At 44.2% G+C, this 17,961-nt stretch overlaps 1 protein-coding gene and 1 long non-coding RNA gene across 9 annotated transcripts in view; both read left to right on the top strand.

Moving 5' to 3' along the window:
• The window catches only part of evi5a (ecotropic viral integration site 5a), a 374,711-nt gene extending 362,067 nt beyond the window's left edge, over positions 1-12,644 (top strand). For all 8 annotated transcript variants that reach the window (XM_072510489.1, XM_072510492.1, XM_072510487.1 and 5 more), the window contains one exon: positions 11,018-12,644. In XM_072510489.1, coding sequence (XP_072366590.1) covers positions 11,018-11,347 — 330 coding nt within the window. In that variant the 3' untranslated portion in view covers positions 11,348-12,644. The remainder of the gene's footprint in view (positions 1-11,017) is intronic.
• A 2,817-nt stretch (positions 12,645-15,461) lies between these two features.
• On the top strand, positions 15,462-17,311 carry LOC140427264 (uncharacterized). Its single transcript, XR_011948417.1, has 2 exons — positions 15,462-15,610; positions 16,345-17,311. It is a non-coding gene; the product is annotated as an uncharacterized lncRNA (long non-coding RNA).
• Positions 17,312-17,961: the final 650 nt, after the last annotated feature.

The following is a 17,961-nucleotide window of genomic DNA, read 5'->3' as shown; positions in this document are numbered from 1 at the left end:
GGAAAGGATTTCAATATCTCCATGCACAGCCAGAAAGATAGTCTAGTAAGGGAGATTGTAGATTCCAGGACACAGGATGAGCTCTGATAGGACCTTCCAAACCTGTGACTACTACCATCTGGAACAACAGACGCACAGGAACATTTATCAGTAATGGCAGACATTTATGAAAATAGTTCATGACTCACAACAAAGATATAACCCAGTGAAGAAGGATTCTAAGAAGGGGATAAGTCAACCATGGTTAATCAAGCAAGTTACGGATGGTATTAAACTGAAAGAAAAGGGAAAGATGTGTGGGAAACCAGAGAATTGGGAAAGTTTTAAAAACCAACGAAAGATGACCAAAGAAATAATAAGAGGGAGAAGAAAAACTGTGAAGGTAAACTAGCAAGTAATATAAAAACAGACTGTAAGAGCTTCTTTAAATATATAAAAAGGAAACGAGAGGCCAAAGTAAACATAGACACCTTAGAAAATTAGACTGGGAAAGTAATAATTGGGAACCAGGAAATGGCAGGGGTGTTAAATAAATACTTTGCATCAGTCTTCATGGTAGAAGACACAAATAGCATTCCAAAAATACGAAATAATCAAGTGGCAAAAGTGAGGAAGAAATAAATGCAATAGCTATCACCCAGAGAAGGGGTTAGCAATGCTACCTCGCGGTGCCGATGACCCGGGTTCAATCCGGTCCCCGGTCACTGTCCATGTGGAGTTTTCACATTCTCTCCGTGTCTGCGTGGGTCTCACCCCCACAACCCAGAAAGATGTGCAGGGTAGGTGATTTGGTCATGCTAAATTGCCCCTTAATTTGGGGGGGGGGGGGGGAATTGGGTGCTCTAAATTTATGAAAAAAAATTATTACTAGAGAAATGTATTAGGAAAACTAATGGAGCTATAGGCCAATAAGACCCCTGGAGCTGATGGGTTGCATCCTAGGATATTAAAGGAAGTAACTACAGAGGTATTAGATGCATTGATAGTAATCTTCCAAGAATCCTTAAATTCGGGAAAAGTCCCAGAGGATTGAAAAATTGCCAGAGATGTTAAATAAGTGTGCAGCATGGTAGTACAGTGGTTAGCACTATAGCTTCACAGTGCCAGGGTCGCAGGTTGGATTCCCGTCTTGGGTCACTGTCTGTGGGGAGTCTGCACGTTCTCCCCGTGTCTGTGTGGGTTTACTCCGGGTGCTCCGGTTTCCTCCCACAAATCCCGAAAGACGTGTTGTTAGGTAATTTGGACATTCTGAATTCTCCCTCTGTGTACCCGAACAGGCACCAGAATGTGGCGACTAGGGACTTTTCACAGTAACCTCATTGCAGTGCTAATGTAAGCCTTTGTGACAATAAAGATTATTTTATTAAAAATTAAAAGAGCACCTTACATCACTTTGCCAGGAGCAACACCAGACATACCAAAAAATGAGTTGTCAACCTGGTGAAGCTACAACACAGGACTACTTGTGTGCCAAACAGCAGACGCAGCTAGTAATAGAGCGAAGCGATTCCACAACCAATGCATCAGATCTAAGCTCTGCAGACCTGTCACATCTAGCTGTGAATGGTGGTGGATAATTAAACAACTCACTGGAGGAGGAGGCTCCACAAATATCCCCATCCTCAATAATGGAGGAGCCCAGCACATCTGCGCAAAAGATAAGGCTGAAGCATTTGTAAAAATCTTCAGCCAGAAGTGCCGAGTGGATGATCCATCTCGGTCTCCTCCAGAGGTCCCAAGCATTACAGATGTCAAACTTCAGCCAATACAATTAACTCCAGGTGATATCAAGCGACGGCTGGAGGAACTGGATACTACAAAGGCTATGGGCCCTGACAATATTCCGGCAATAGTACTGAAGACATTTGCTCCAGAACTTGCCGCATCCCTAGTCAAGCTGTTCCAGTACAGCTACAACACTGGCACCTACCCGGCAATGTGGAAAGTTGCCCAGGTGTGCCCTGTTTCCAAGAAACAGGACGAATCCAACCCAGCCAATTACCGTCCTATCAGTCTACTCTCCATCATCAGCGAAGTAATGGAAGGAGTCATCAACAGTGCTATCAAATGAGACTTACTCAGCAATACCTGCTCACGGATGCTCATTTTGAGCTCTGCCAAGGTCAATCAGCTCCTGATCTCATTACAGCCTTGGTTCAAACTTGGACAAAAAGAGCTGAATGCCAGAGGTGAGGTGACAGTGACTGTCCTTGACATCAAGGCAGCATTTGACCAAATATGGCATCAAGGAGCCATAGCTAAAGCAGCACAGTAGCATTGTGGATAGCACAATTGCTTCACAGCTCCAGGGTCCCAGGTTCGATTCCGGCTTGGGTCACTGTGCGGAGTCTGCACATCCTACCCGTGTGTGCGTGGGTTTCCTCCGGGTGCTCCGGTTTCCTCCCACAGTCCAAACATGTGCAGGTTAGGTGGATTGGCTATGCTAAATTGTCCTCAGTGTCCAAAATTGCCCTTAGTGTTGGGTGGGGTTACTGGGTTATGGGGATAGGGTGGAGGTGTTGATCTTGGGTAGGGTGCTCTTTACAAGAGCCGGTGCAGACTTGACGGGCTGAATGGCCTCCTTCTGTACTGTAAATTCTATGATAATCTATGATTAATCTAGGACAAAGGTTCGGCACAACATCGTGGGCCGAAGGGCCTGTTCTGTGCTGTATTTTTGCTATGTTCTATGTTCTATGGAGTCAAAGGAAATCAGGGGGAAATCTCTGCTGGTTGGAGTCATACCTGACACAAAAGAAAATGGTTGTAGTGATTGGAGGTCAATCACCTCAGCCCCATGACATCACTGCAGGAGTTCCTCGGGATACTGTCCTGGGCCCAACCCTCTTCAGCTGCTTCATCAGTGACCTCCCTTCCATCATAAGGTCAGAAGTGGGGATGTTTGCAGATGACTGCACAATGTTCAGCACCATTCACAACTCCTCAGATAATGAAGCAGTCCATGTTCAAATGCAGCAAGACCTGGACAATATCCAGGCTTGAGCTGACAACTGGCAAGTTACAGTTGCGTCACACAAGTGCCAGGCAATGACCATCTCTTACAAGAGAGGATCCAACCACCGCCCCTTGACATTCAATGGCATTATCATCGCTGAATCCCCCACAATCAACATCTTCGGGGTTACCATTGATCAAAAGCTGAACTGGACCAGCCTTATTAATGCTGTGGCTACCGGAACAGGGCAAAGGCTAGGAACCCTACGGCGAGTGACTCACCTCCTGACTCCCCAAAACTGTCCACCACCTACAAGGCACAAGTCAGGAGTGTAATGGAATACTCTCCACTTGCCTAGATGAGTGCAGCTCCAACAACACTCAAGCTTGACACCATCCAGGACAAACAAGCCCACTTGATTGCTCCTCCTTCCACAAACATTCAAACCCTTCACCACCGACGAACAATGGCAGCCGTGTGTACCATCTACAAGATGCACATCAGGAACTCACCAAGGTTCCTCATACAGCACCTTCAAACCCATGACCACTACTATGTAGAAGGACAGGAGCAGCAGATACCTGGGAACTCCACCACCTGGAGGTTCCCCTCCAAGTCACTCACCACCCCAACTTAGAAATATATATTTTTTTTTAATAAACTATTTTATTGAGGCATTTTTGGCACAGTAAACAGCAAAAGTGCGGAACAGTGTGCAAAGAACAATAAACATAGTACAAAAACCGGCTCCCGTCCCACAAGGACCCGCCTAATTAACCCCCTAATCTATGTTACCCTAATCCCCTCTCCCGCGCCCCCGCTGACGATTAATTCTCCGCGAAGAAGTCGATAAATGGTTGCCACCTCCAGGCAAACCCTGACAGTGACCTTCTCAGAGCGAACTTAATTTTCTCCAGACTGAGGCAGCTCACCATGTCCGATAGCCAGGCCTCTGACTTTGGGGGCTTTGAGTCCCTCCATGCCAGCAGTATTCGTCGCCAGGCTACCAGGGAAGCAAAGGCCAGAACGTCGGCCTCTCTCTCCTGTACTCCCGGGTCCTCCGAAATCCCCAAAATTGCCACCTCTGGACTCATCACCATCCTTGTTTTCAGTACCCCGGGACATAACGTCCGCGAATCCCTGCCAGTACCCCCTGAGTTTTGGACATGCCCAGAACATGTGGACATGGGTCGCTGGTCCTCCCACACATCTGCCGCACTTGTCTTCAAATCCAAAGAATTTACTCATCCAGGTCACTATCATGTGGACCAAGTGGACGACCTTGAATTGGATCAGGCTGAGCTTAGCGCATGTTGCGGTCGCGTTTACCCTACTCAATGCCTCCGCCCATAAGCCCTCTTCTATCTCACCTCTGAGCTCCTCTTCCCACTTAAGCTTCAACCCCTCGGTCTGCGTCTCCTCTGCTCCCATAAGTTCTTTATATATCCGAGACCCTCCCCTCCCCCACCCATCCACTGGACACTACCCTGTCCTGGATCCCCCTAAGTGGCAGGCGTGGGAAGGACAGAATCTGTCTGCGTAGAAAGTCCCGCACCTGCAAGTACCTGAAATCATTCCCTCTCGCCAGCCCAAATTTCTCCTCCAGCGCCCTCATGCTCGGGAAGCTCCCTTCTAAGAACAGATCGCCCATCCTCTCAATCCCAGCCCTCCGCCATGTTTGGAACCCACCGTCCATATTCCCCGGGGCAAATCGGTGATTATCGCAAATTGGGAACCAAACCGATGCTCTCACTTCCCCCATGTGCCTCCTCCATTGGCCCCAGATCTGCAAAGCTGCCACTACTATAGGGCTGGTGGAGTACCGTGCCGGCAGGGGCGCCGTAACCGGGGCTTCCAAGCTGGTGCCCCTCCACGAAGCGGCCTCCATCCGCCCCCAAACCGCCCCCGCACCCACCATCCACTTCCTTATTATAGCTATGTTGGCCGCCCAGTAGTAATTACTAAAATTTGGCAGCGCCAGCCCCCCCCTTCCCCTCGGTTCCTCGCGAGCATCACCTGTGGGGACTTTCCCGCCCACACAAATCCCATAATCATTTTATTGACCCTCTTAAAAAAGGACCGCGGAATGAAAATGGGGAGACACTGGAATACAAACCGGAATCTCGGGAGGATCGTCATTTTCACTGTCTGCACTCTCCTCGCGAGTGACAGTGGGAGCGCATCCCACCTCCGGAACTCGACCCTCATTTGCTCCACCAACCGGGATAAGTTCAATTGTGCATCCGATCCCAGTCCCACGCCACCTGTATCCCGAAGTACCTGAAACTATCCCCTACTAACCTAAACGGCCGCCCCCTCAGCCGACCCTCCTGGCCCCTCGCCTGGACTACAAACAACTCACTCTTTGCCATGTTCAGTTTATACCCCGAGAACCGGCCGAATTCCCTCAAGGTTCCCACAATTCCATCCATCCCAGCCACTAGATCCGTGATGTATAAGAGCAGGTCGTCGGCGTATAACGAGACTTTGTGTTCCATACCCCCCTCCCCTGAACCAGCCCATTGATGCTCTCAGAGCAATTGCCAGCGGCTCTATTGCTAGCGCAAACAGCAGTGGGGAGAGGGGGCACCCCTCCCTTGTCCCCCGGTACAGTCTAAAATAGTCAGACGTCATCCTATTTGTCCTTACACTAGCCTCCAGAGCCTGGTACAGCAGCCTAACCCAGTCGATAAAGCCCACCCCGAACCCAAATCGCCCCAACACCTCCCATAAATAGTCCCACTCAACCCGGTCAAAAGCCTTTTCGGCATCCATTGCCACGACTACCTCTACCTCCCTACTCTCCGGGGGCATCATGATCACATTTAACAGCCTTCTTAGGTTGGCCACCAGCTGCCTGCCCTTGACGAACCTGGTTTGGTCTTCCATAATAACGTCCGGCACACAGTCCTCAATCCTAGAAGCCAAAAGCTTGGTCAGTAATTTTGCATCTACATTGAGCAGAGAGATCGGCCTATAGGACCCACATGCCTCCGGGTCTTTGTCCCGTTTCAGTATCAGGGAGATGGGGGCCTGTGACATCGTCGGGGGTAAAACCCCTCTGTCTCTTGCCTCATTAAAAACCCTAGCCAGCACTGGCCCCACTATCTCAGAGAACTTTTTATAGAACTCCATCGCAGGGGCTGTTTAGCACAGGGCTAAATCGCTGGCTTTGAAAGCAGACCAAGGCAGGCCAGCAGCACGGTTCAATTCCCGTAACAGCCTCCCCGAACAGGCGCCGGAATGTGGCGACTAGGGGCTTTTCACAGTAACTTCATCTGTGCTCCAGCGCTCGATTGATTTCTGAATCTGGTCTAAACTGTCCCGTTTCAACGCGGTAAAGCCCTCTTGAATGACCTTCAACAGATGCTCTGTTGTTGGCTGGGCTGTCTGCACCGGGGTCCGGACATCGGCCATATTGTCTTCAGCAGCAGCCTCCACACTACGATTCTTTCTGCTTCTTAGTTCCATACATCTATGTATGGAATCAGTGCCTGAGTGCCTATGCCTTCAGATTCAGCGCTTAAAAGCACAGAAAAGTCGGGGGAAAAGGTCCAAAAGTCCGACCGGAGCAAGAGCCACCAAATGTGCGACTTACTCCCTCATCGTCGCCACCAGAAGTCCCCAACTTAGAAATATATGCCGTTCCTTCACTGTCGTTGGGTCACAATCCTGGAACTCACTCCCTAACAGCACAGTGGGTGTACCTACACCTCAGGGACTGCAGCGGTTCAAGAAGGTAACTCACCACCACTTTCCTGAAGGCAACTAAGGCAATAAATGCTGGCCTAACCAGTGAAGCCACATCCTGTAAATTCATTTTTAAAAGACTAATGAGGGGTGATTGCCCAGATTCAAACTGTTCTTGTTGTGGACAGGGTGGGTGTGTGGGGGGTGGGGATGGGGGTGGCATAGCCCATGTTTTGAGATAGTCTGGCTGTATGTTGTGAGGCGAAGGTATCAAAGGAGTTCCTAATTTCCGTAGGCCTAAATAAAGATGAGGACAGATTATTCTTTGAAGTGATGAGGAAGATATGTTAAGTAGAACATTACTGCTAACTAACTAACTTAACAAGCTTAATATAATCTGAACTAATAATTTCTCATTGGGCTGCATTCTCATCCACTGTTTTAGGAAGAACAGAAATGTTTTGACACAACTGAATGACGGCATCCGTAGTATGATTACATTCGGCAAGATTTGGGATAAATCAATATAAAATATCAGTGCTTAATATATTACCTGAAGTTGGTCCTTTCATAGTTGCAATAAGGGAAAAACGGACTGAGCCTGTGGAATTCATTACCATAGGAAGCAGCTGAGGCCAAAACATTGTATGTTTTCAAGAAGCAGTTAGATATAGCACTTGGGGTGAAGGGGATCAAAGTATGTAGGGGAAGATGGAATTAGGCTATTGAGTGGGATGATCAGCCATGATCATCATGAATGGCAGAGCAGGCTCGAAGGGCCTCCTCCAGCTCCTATTTTCTATGTAAAGTAATATTGCCACACCTCAGTTGTCTACCCCGTGTTCAAATAATTGAACAGTAAGAAGCCTTACAACATCAGGTTAAAGTCCAACAGGTTTGTTTCAAATCACTAGCTTTTGGAGCACTGCTCCTTCCTCAGGTGAAAATAATTGCAGCTAGCAGAAGACAAAGTTTATGCTTTGGAATCGGCTGGACCATCAGGAACTGTTTAAACTTCACTTTGAACGGAAGTGTTGGCTCTTTGCTAATATTAAGCATCAATTCTGCAAATATGTAAAAGCACAAATGCTCCATTTTCCTTCGCCAGCGATTGATGTCAGAGCATTTATACATAACTTGGATCAGTAAAGTGCAAGTCAGCCTATGTGAACCATCAGTTTGGTACTAGAAAGTGTAAAATAGTGGAGGCACTTCCTAAATGTTTAAAATGATGGTGCTTTTTCTTAATCCATCATGCAGACCCGCTTCCCATCCATTGACTCTGTCTACACCTCCCGCGAGCTTGGGAAAGCGGGCAGCATAATCAAAGACCCCTCCCACCCGGTTTATTCATGCTTCCAACTTCCATCGGGCAGGGGATGCAAAAGTCTGAGAACACGCACTAACAGATTCAAAAACAACTTCTTCCCCGCTGTTACCAGACTCCTAAACGACCCTCTTATGGACTGAACTGATCTCTCCACACATCATCTCTACTGAGTAGTGCTCCACTACTGTATGCTTCACCCGATGCCTGTGTCTATGTATTTACATTGTGTATTTTATGTTTGCCCTATGTATTTTCCTTTCATCTATGGAATGATCTGTCTGAACTGTACGCAGAACAATACTTTTCACTGTACTTCAGTAAACGTGACAGTAAACAAATCCAATCCAATTAAATATTCCTCACTACACTAAATGTAGTGGATAGTGCTGTATTGTGGCAGGTGGGGAAATAACTAAGCAGGTTATGGCAGGTGCAAATTTGGAAAACGTTGCGGCAATATCCCATTGTCTACACGAAAAATGAATGTGTGTTTGGATGCTGTGCAGCTACTATACTTCGACAGATTTATTTTCCTCTGCAGGTGGCACTGAGTAATGTGTCCTTAGCCAACAAGAACAATTTTGCAATAATAACTCGAGTGTTCACTTTTTGAAGTATATTTCTTTGGACTTTGCATAAGAGGAGCACCAGCTTCCGCCTCGATTGTCTTAATGAATTAACATGGCAACATTCGGTTTCAGCCGTTGTGGGAAATGGTCACTGAGATGAGTTCACTCCTGACCATAAAAGGATTTCCCAGCGTATATCACCATTTTCTGAAAAAGGAGGACTAAAGGGAGAAAATTGCAACAACAAAAAGTAGCAATCCAAATATAGTATAGGTTTAATATTGTTTATGATGCTACGTTGGAGTGAGGAGATGTAAAGGGACTCCTGTGGTGACTGTGACCTTAGTCTGTGTATAACTGAGCCATATAGGAAGATCCAGGGTTTGGTCATGGATCGATTCTGGAATAATTGGCCTCAATGCCTCTGGGTTAGGGGGAGGAAATTTGGACAGCGACCTTCACTCCCTGTTTGCATTATCCATAATGCTGCTTCACACTCTTGATTACAACCCAATGACTCTTCCTGGATGTGTATGTGTAGAGCTAATGTGCTCATTTGTGGGGTAATCCGAAAGCCAAATAGCTTGCTAATGGAAAGATTTGAATAAAAGTCAATTGACCCATCTACAAAAACATCACATACCCCACCCTGCCAATGCCCATTAAATAATATTAAGCAAAGCTTTGTTTTTTTAAATAAATTTAGAGTACCCAATTCATTTTTTCCAATTAAGGGCAATTTAGCGTGGCCAATCCACCTACCCTGCACATCTTTGGGTTGTGGGGGCGAAACCCACGCAAACACGGGGAGAATGTGCAAACTCTGCACGGACAGTGACCCAGAGCTGGGATCGAACCTGGGACCTCGGCGCGGTGAGGCCGCAGTGCTATCCACTGCACCACCGTGCTGCCCACATTTCCAGCAAAACTTTTAACACCTTCAGGCAGGGAGGGGAGAAACGTGAAGAAAACCTGGAACATAGCTGTACATTCACACATCTTATTTATTAGCATTTGCCCTTGGCAATAGCTTCAAACTCACCCATATTAAATCTTTAATGCTGTGGTGTGGATAGTGTTATCTCTTCTAAATTACTGTCTTTTTACTCCTTCCTTCCACCACATGCATAACGGACTGGGGCAGTCTCCTTCAGGTAAGTAATTGACTGTGTATGTCCCCAGTCCATTCTAACTGATGCAGTTCATGCCACTTTTATTTGTATGAGCGAAACCTCCGCTTACAGCAATATAGTCTTCTCATCACATCTATTTTCATTTCTTTATGCAGATTCAAAATGGTTGTATTGTATACTTATAACTTTATGACAAACATTTTTTGAATAACTGGGTAGTTAAGTAACCTAATATTGTATCATGTATAGGCTAAAAAAACTAACATCACTCCTTTGTTTTTATTCCTTTGCTATCTGAGAGAGTTGCGAGCTACCTTGCATTCCTTGTGCTAATGAGTTAGACTAATAGATTTACAGTTTGTGTATGTTTTCTAACTAAATCCCAATCAATCATGCCTGGAGATTGGGATTTCCTGCTCTTCTAATATTCTTCCCTTCTAATACTTTTCCTGTTGAATTAAGATACCCACGTGTAGTAAAGATTAAATCACTTTTCACAACTTGTTAGGTGTTTTAATTTTGTGTGAATTTATTCTGGAATCTCCTCCTGTACAATTTTATGCCTTTATTCCATCTAACCAGGCATTTTTCATTGCCCTAATTGGGCGATTCAATATTCTTCATTTGCGAGACCCGAGTTGTTAATTATGAAAAAGTAATCGTCTCAGAAGCAAGTATAGAATCTAGTTGAGAAAAAAATATCTCCATCTGGGCTGGTGAAGTTGGGAGGGAAATTAATAATACATATCAGTTCTCTGGTCATGTGAAAAGACATAAGACGGGTTAATGATTAAAATGTTGACCCTTCATCAAATCAGTCCTGGTGAAATGGCTACTCCGGAGATGAAATCTATATAATTTATATCACTCTTTTAATGGGATTTACTTGATAATGATTTTTGTCATCGCTGCTAATGTGGATAATCCTATACTTACGGCTTTTTCTATCATTTAATAGTCCAATTAGTGGTAAAAGCAAAGTCTCTTTCTCAGTTATGTTATGTACACATATAATAATAATATATTGATCGCCAAAGGAAAGGGAGCTGGATGTTGAGGGTCTATGTAAGCCAACATGGTCAGTTAGATGAATTAAAGATGTGGTTTATTTAATTGAAGGAATTGCAGAATTTAATCAATAGCTGCATTATTTGGTCAGTATCCAGGAAATTGGATGTTGGTGCTTACAGGAAAACCTGTCTGAAGAAATTGACTACAGTCAGAAACATTTTCAAATAGGATACATTGTACATCTGTTCCAGATTTTTAAGAAAATATGACAAATGGTCAATATTCAAGGTGGCAGCAAGATAACAATAATAATCTTCTCTCTCAACAGGTCATGTGCCTAAAAGGACGGAGGGGCTTCTCAGGCCCACACACTTTTGATAGGATCCATATTGTGAACCATTTAGCAGATGATGATTCATTCCACTCCTCTGATGACGATCTAATTACAGATTCCCTGAGGGTTCGTGATCTCCGGGGGGTTCCTCACCATTTTCACCACCTCGGCAGAAATGCACAAATGGAAACTAATGATGAGGACAGTACGGACAGTGATAATGAGGATGGGACAATACATCCTGGTCACTATAAGCAGATCAGTAGCCAGAACGTCTGTGCCGTGAATCAGAAACAGGCAGAATCTTTCTCCACCACCGTGTGACCATCACTGTGAACAACATGAGGCTTTCTGGTTCATATCAAAGGCCAGGTGGCCTCCGATCACTCAGACTTGAATGCAACTTTCAGTCTGGCCTGCTGATTAAAGTAAAGGGACTGAAGTGAGGAATTACATGGGTGTCTGCCATGAAATGGTGGAGATGATGTACTGAATTTCATAACAGATTTTTCTTTTATTGGGAGGGGTCATTTTACCTGTTCTTTTGTCTGCCTTAACCTTTGCCAAACCTTTTCGATATAATTGTTGTTGCCACGTGCTTGTCTGAGAGAGGGCATGTGATGTGGACAGGAGATGAGATGTTGACAGTATTATATACCGTATCTCCTTTTTAAAAAAAACTTGAAATGCATACTTTCTAATTTATTTAGAATGGGAGGTTTTGTTTTTCTTTTTGCTTGATACTTCAGTCAATGGAATTGTCAGCCCTTGGGACATTGGTTGCTTACGAAAAAGATGCATCATCTTGTGCAATATTAATTATATTTTATGCTAATGAGAACAAATTTTACTTGTTTATGACATAAATGTACCCTGATGGTCATAACAGAGGATTAATTAAATGAGTTGGTGCCTTCAAGGCACATTTTGGTCAGTAACTTGTCAGTTGACAGTCTTAATTGAGCAGCACATGCAGTACAAAGAATATGTGCAATTGGAACATGTTTTTTTTAAAACAGCACCTCACCGGCTTGCTTAGTATCCCAGCACAAAAATCTGTAACTTCAAGGAAAATACTTTGATATGATTTTTAAAATCAAATACTAAGATTGCTGTTTATAGACCTTACATGATTTTGCCCTTTTATTTTATTTGTGTTTTTCATTTGAGATGTTTGATAACAAATAGTGATGTACCTATGGTATGTGTTACAGCAATATCTAATTTTGTGTTCCTTTGTTATGACAGAAATGTAGTCGAGCTTTAATATAAATACCTTTCAATGTTAACGGGGAATGCATTGTGTTACATTTCTATCATTGTATCAGCTGGCCACTTAAGAAATTGGGGATTTCAACATAGTCACGTGCTGGTTACCCTGGTCATTCTGTTCAAGAAAATGCAAAAACACTATCAAGAAACTCTGTTACGCAGAGGTAAGAAAACCTCCTCAGAAAATGTCCTTGGTAAATGTAAGTTAGCTCTGCTTGGCAGTTGTTAACACTAGCTTTTTCACTTCACTAATGAGAATGCTTGTATAAACACTATCAGTGTTTCTCTTTTAACTTTAAATTATAACATGATCACAATGAATAAACTTTTCATGATTTTAAAGGAATAATATTGTTTCTCATTACTTAATGTGGGTTTCTCACTGCTGAAGTAACAGGGAATCTTAACACCAAAATGGGAATGAGAATTTTACACACAATTCCATATTTTACATAGAAGCATATGTACAAAATAGAAGTAGGAGAAGGCCATTCGGCCCTTCAGCCTGCTCCGCCGTTCATTTTTATCATGGTTGATCATCAAGATCCACGCTCTGAGCCCACCTCCCCCACCAATATCTCTTGATCCCTTTAGCCCCAAAAGCTACATCTAATTCCTTCTTGAAATTACACAACGTTCTGGCCTCAACTACTTTCTGTGGTAGTGAATCCCACAGACTCACCACTCTCTGGGTGAAGAAACTTCTCCTCACCTTATCCTCAAACTATGACCCCTAGTTCTGGACTCCCCCACCATCAAGAGCATTCTTTCTGAATCTACCTTGTCTAACCCTGTTCGAACTTTGTAAGTTTCTATGAGATCCCCTCTCACTTTTCTAAACTCCAATGAATATAATCCTAACCGATGGTGTCTCTCCTCATAAGACAGCCCCGCCTTCCCAGAAATAAGCTTGGTAAACCTTTGCTGCACCACCTCCATAACCAGAACATCCTTCCTCAGATAAGGACAACAAAACTGCTCACACTACTCCAGGTGTGGCCTCACCAGCACCCTGTACAATTGCAGTAAAACATCTCTATTCCTATATTCAAATCCTCTCACTACGAAGGCCAACATACCATTTGCCATCTTTACTGCCTGCTGGACCTGCGCATACTTTTAGCAGATGTGCACGAGGACACCAAGGTCTCACTGAGTATCCACTTCTCTCAATTTACACCCATTCTAATAATAATCTGCCTCATATTTCTGCTACAGAAGTGGATAACCTCACATTTATCCACATTATACTGCATCTGCCATGCATGTACCCACTCACTCAGCCTCTCTAAATCCCGCTGAAGCATCTCTGCATCCTCCTCACAGCTCACCCTCCTACCCAACTTTATATCATCTGCAAATTTGGAGATAATACATTTAGTTCCCTCAGCCAAATCATTGATTACAATGTGAACAGTTGGGGTCCTGGCACAGATCCCTGTGGAACCCCACTAGTCACTACCTGCCAATCAGAAAAAGACCCATTTATTCCAGCTTCCTGTCTGCTAACCAGCTTTCTATCCATCTTAAGGCACTATCCACAATCCCATGCACTTTAACTTTACATCGTAACCTGCTATGTGAGACTTTGTCAAAAGCCTTCTGAAAGTCTAAATAAACCACATCCACCGGTTCTCCCTGGTCAACTCTACTAGTTACACCTTCAAAGATGTGCGACGTGCCAGTGATGAGGACGTCGTCCACAGATAACCTCCCCAACCTCCCTAGCAAGGTTTTAACCCTCCCCAACCTCCCTAGCAAGTACCCCTCCAAGAACAGCAGTCCCGGTTCTGCCCAGTTTGTACAGGTCCCGCCTCCCCCAGAACCGGTCTTAATGACCCAGGAATCTGAAACCCTTCCCCTTACAACATCTCTTCAGCCACGTATTCATCCAATGCATCGTACTATTTCTACTCTGACGAGCACATGGCACTGGTAGTAATCCTGAGATCACAATCTTTTGAGATTCCGACTTCTGAACTTTCTTCTTAACACCGTACATTCTGCTTTCAGGACCTCATCCCTTTTTTTTACCTAAGTATTGAGACCGATGTGCACCACGACCACTGGCTGTTCACCCTCCCCCTCCAGAATGTCCTGTAACCACTCTGAGACATCATTGACCCAAGCACCAGGAAGGCAACATACCATCCTGGAGTCTAGTTTGCAGCCACAGAAAGGCCTATCTATTCCCCTTACAATTGAATCCCTATAACTATTGCATTCCCACACTTTTTACTCCTCCCCTGTGCAGCAGAACCAATCGTGGTGCAATGAATTTGGCTGTTGCTGCTTTCCTGAGAGGTCATTCCCCTCAACAGTATCCAAAATTGTAGATCTATTTTGCAGGGGAATGGCCACAGGAGATTCCTGCACTGCCTGCCTCGCTCTCTTGCTCTGCCTGGTGGTCACCCATTCCCTTCCTCCCTGCGGTGTGACCACATCTCTATGTGCTATCCACAATGCTCTCTGCCCTCCAGATGTCTCCAGCCGCCACTCCAGCTCCAAAACCCGGGCTTCCAGGAGCTGTAACTGGAGACACTTCCTGCACACATGCTGGCTCCGGGCACTGGAAATGCTCCCATCCTCCCACATGGAGCAAGAGGAGCAAACCAAGGCTTTAAGTTCTCCTGCCATGACTTACCCTTTTAAATTAAAGCTTTGGAAGATGCTTGATATTAGATTATATCTAATTCCTTGTGGCCCTTCTTTCCTTGTCCTCGTAACTACCAATTAGAGCCCTAACAGATTATAACCACAAAACGTCTTTTCAAACTATAATTGATGAAAGTTGTAAAGACTTACCGACCTTACCCACTACTTACCAATTAGCTCTCTCCTTTAGCCTCGGATGCAGCAGGGCAAAGACCCCTCTCTGAAGATTCAAAAGTTACAAAGCAAGGAGAAAAGCAAAGAGTGCCTATTCCCGCTCGGCACCAAATTCCCACTCTGTTTTAAATTCCCAAATTTAAAACTCAATCTCTGTGCCTCACTCTTGATGTGGCCTCTCCCTCTGCTTCTGCACAAAGATAATCATGTCCTTATGATTGCAAATTAAATTGTTTTTGTTGCAATATTTCACTGCAAAATGGCACTTATATGGGCACATATTAATTTCAAAATTATTTCAGATTAATGTCCGCAATTAGTTAATATCTTACGTGTACCTCCCAAAGCTTTCTGACTAATTGTCAAATGTATTGCTTTAGAATGAAAGGAACAAAATCCTGTGGATGTGGCAACTACTCATCTGTGGAGAAAGAAAGCAACAACATTTCAGGCCATGACCCTTCAGAACTGGCAAAAGTTAGAAATGTAAGGGCTTTTATGTCGGGCAAATGTGTGTGTGTGTGTGTGTGGGGGGAGTGAAAAATGAGCAAAAGGGGAAGATTGTTCATCGGGTGAAACACAGGAGAATTTAAATGGTAAAAAAGTTCATAGAATCATAGAATTTACAGTGCAGGAGGAGGTCATTCGGCCCATCGAGTCTACACCTGCCTCTGATGGTTGTCTGGGGGTAGAGCCAGAGAGAGGAGTTAAAGGGACAAGTGAAGAAGCGAAAGATGGATTCTGAAGGAGTGTCAATGTCAGAATGATGAGCAGTCAAATCCTTAGATTTCTGCCTTGGCTCATTGCATCTGCTTTAATTTTCATACTCGTACTTTACATTCACTGCAATAGTTTAAGAAAATTAACTTATTTCAAGGAAACAACTGGCGGCCTCAAGAGTTGCGATATAATCACGGTGTTATGTAAGATAACTTGCAAAATTTTAACTGTGTGTCCATCAGTGGGCGGTGCATTAGAAATATGACCACAGTCAGTCATTCCTCAGCGTTAAGGTTTAAAATCCTTTGCAAACATAAATTATTTTCCTGTTATTTTCCACCTCCCAATATTGGACAGCTATCCTAATGTTACACCTATTCTATATAATAGAAACAGTGTCCTGATGTAGTTTCATGACCGGAAACGTTAATTCCGTTTCTTTCTCCACAGACTCTGTCAGACCTGCTGAGTACTTACGGCATTTTCTGTTTTTATTCCAGACTGACAGCGTTGCTTTTGGACCGATGTTATATGTTGTTTGTAAACTAATTAGCCTTCGTAAAGAGCTATCCTTGCCAAAGGAGTTTTTCCTTATTTATCAAAATAAAACAGCAGCAAATGTATTTGAATACTTGGATACATATTCAATATAATTGGGGTTTTGGTCTTTAATACCAGTGTATTAAGGCTTCAGTTGAGTTCCCAGAGCAAAGACCGCACTCAGTACACCTCCTCTCCCCAATTGCCCATTTTTCTGTGATTGGTCAGTGGAGGAGCCATTGTTGTCTCGGAGATGAAGAAGTAAACACAGTAGCAAAAGCCCAGGCCTCTGCATCTCCTATCCCATCGTGTACCAGTGTCAAAAGGGACGTCAGAATGTCTGCAAAGAACATGGTAACCCGCGTGTTGGATATGATGTGACTGTGGCTGTTTTAAAATGAAAGGCCAGTAAATGAGCTATGCTTCCCTCTGCCACAGACTGGCAACACTTAAGGGAACCATCTAGTGTTTCCAACAATGTCCTTCATTCCTGTCAGAATCCTATTTGTTACAAAATGCATTTAGGAGTACTGCATTTAGTTAACTTAATTTATGCATATTCTTATTAAAAAATTACAACCGATGTATGGGAAATGGGGGTAGGAGCAGGCTTTGCAAACTTGCTGTGCTGTTCAATAATCGCTGATCTTCCGCAGCACCACCACCCTGCATTATCCCTGTATTCCTTGATTCCCTTTGCATGCAAATATTGTTGTTACCTGCACAGATCCTATTGGGGAGGGACAATTGATTACCTCATGGACCTCGGGGAATATGAGCTCCCCCTAATAAGGGGGCGGGGCAATCGTTATCTTTTTCTGTTGGATAAATAGAGCCGGCCAGTTTGGTACAGGCTGGCGAGAAGACCAGTAGCAAACTACTGGTGCTGTGTAAATATTAGTGTAAATAAAGTTACGTTTCATTTGACTCATGAACTCATGTTGGATTCTTCGTGGCCCTCACAATGCTCAATGTTACATGATCGATTCATCGGGTACACTGAGGGAGAATTCAGAATGTCCAAATCACCTAACAGCTCGTCCTTTGGGACTTGTAGGAGGAAACCGGAGCACCCGGAGTAAACCCACGCAGACAGGGAGAGAACGTGCAGACTCCGCACAGACAGTGACCTAAGCAGCGAATCGAACCTGGGTCCCAGGCGCTGTGAAGCAGCATTGCTAACCACTGTGCTGTACCCGAACAGGCGTCATAGTGTGGCGACCATGGTCTTTTCACAGTAACTTCATTGCAGTGTTAATGTAAGCGTACTTGTGACACTAATAAAGATTATTATTGTTGTTTGATTGTTGATAGCCACATACACCTGATGAAGTCAACAACCAGAAAAATCAGAGAGAATGTGCCTCTTAGAAAACACTTTTTCGTACAGAAATTACATCTTCTATATGTGAGGCGGAATCATTCCAGAATCAATCTTTGCAGAATCATTTGCTTCTCATTTGTCACCATCTGCAAAATGGACACTGATTTGTTGTATAACGTGAGGAACTACATATCTGTTTGTTCAAAAACAATGCAAAATATCTCATTCTTTGGAACACTATTTTGAGCTTTTA

Source organism: Scyliorhinus torazame, chromosome 7, assembly GCF_047496885.1.
Source record: "Scyliorhinus torazame isolate Kashiwa2021f chromosome 7, sScyTor2.1, whole genome shotgun sequence".
Classification (NCBI taxonomy): domain Eukaryota; kingdom Metazoa; phylum Chordata; class Chondrichthyes; order Carcharhiniformes; family Scyliorhinidae; genus Scyliorhinus; species Scyliorhinus torazame.
This window is presented reverse-complemented; position numbering and strand designations above follow the sequence as displayed.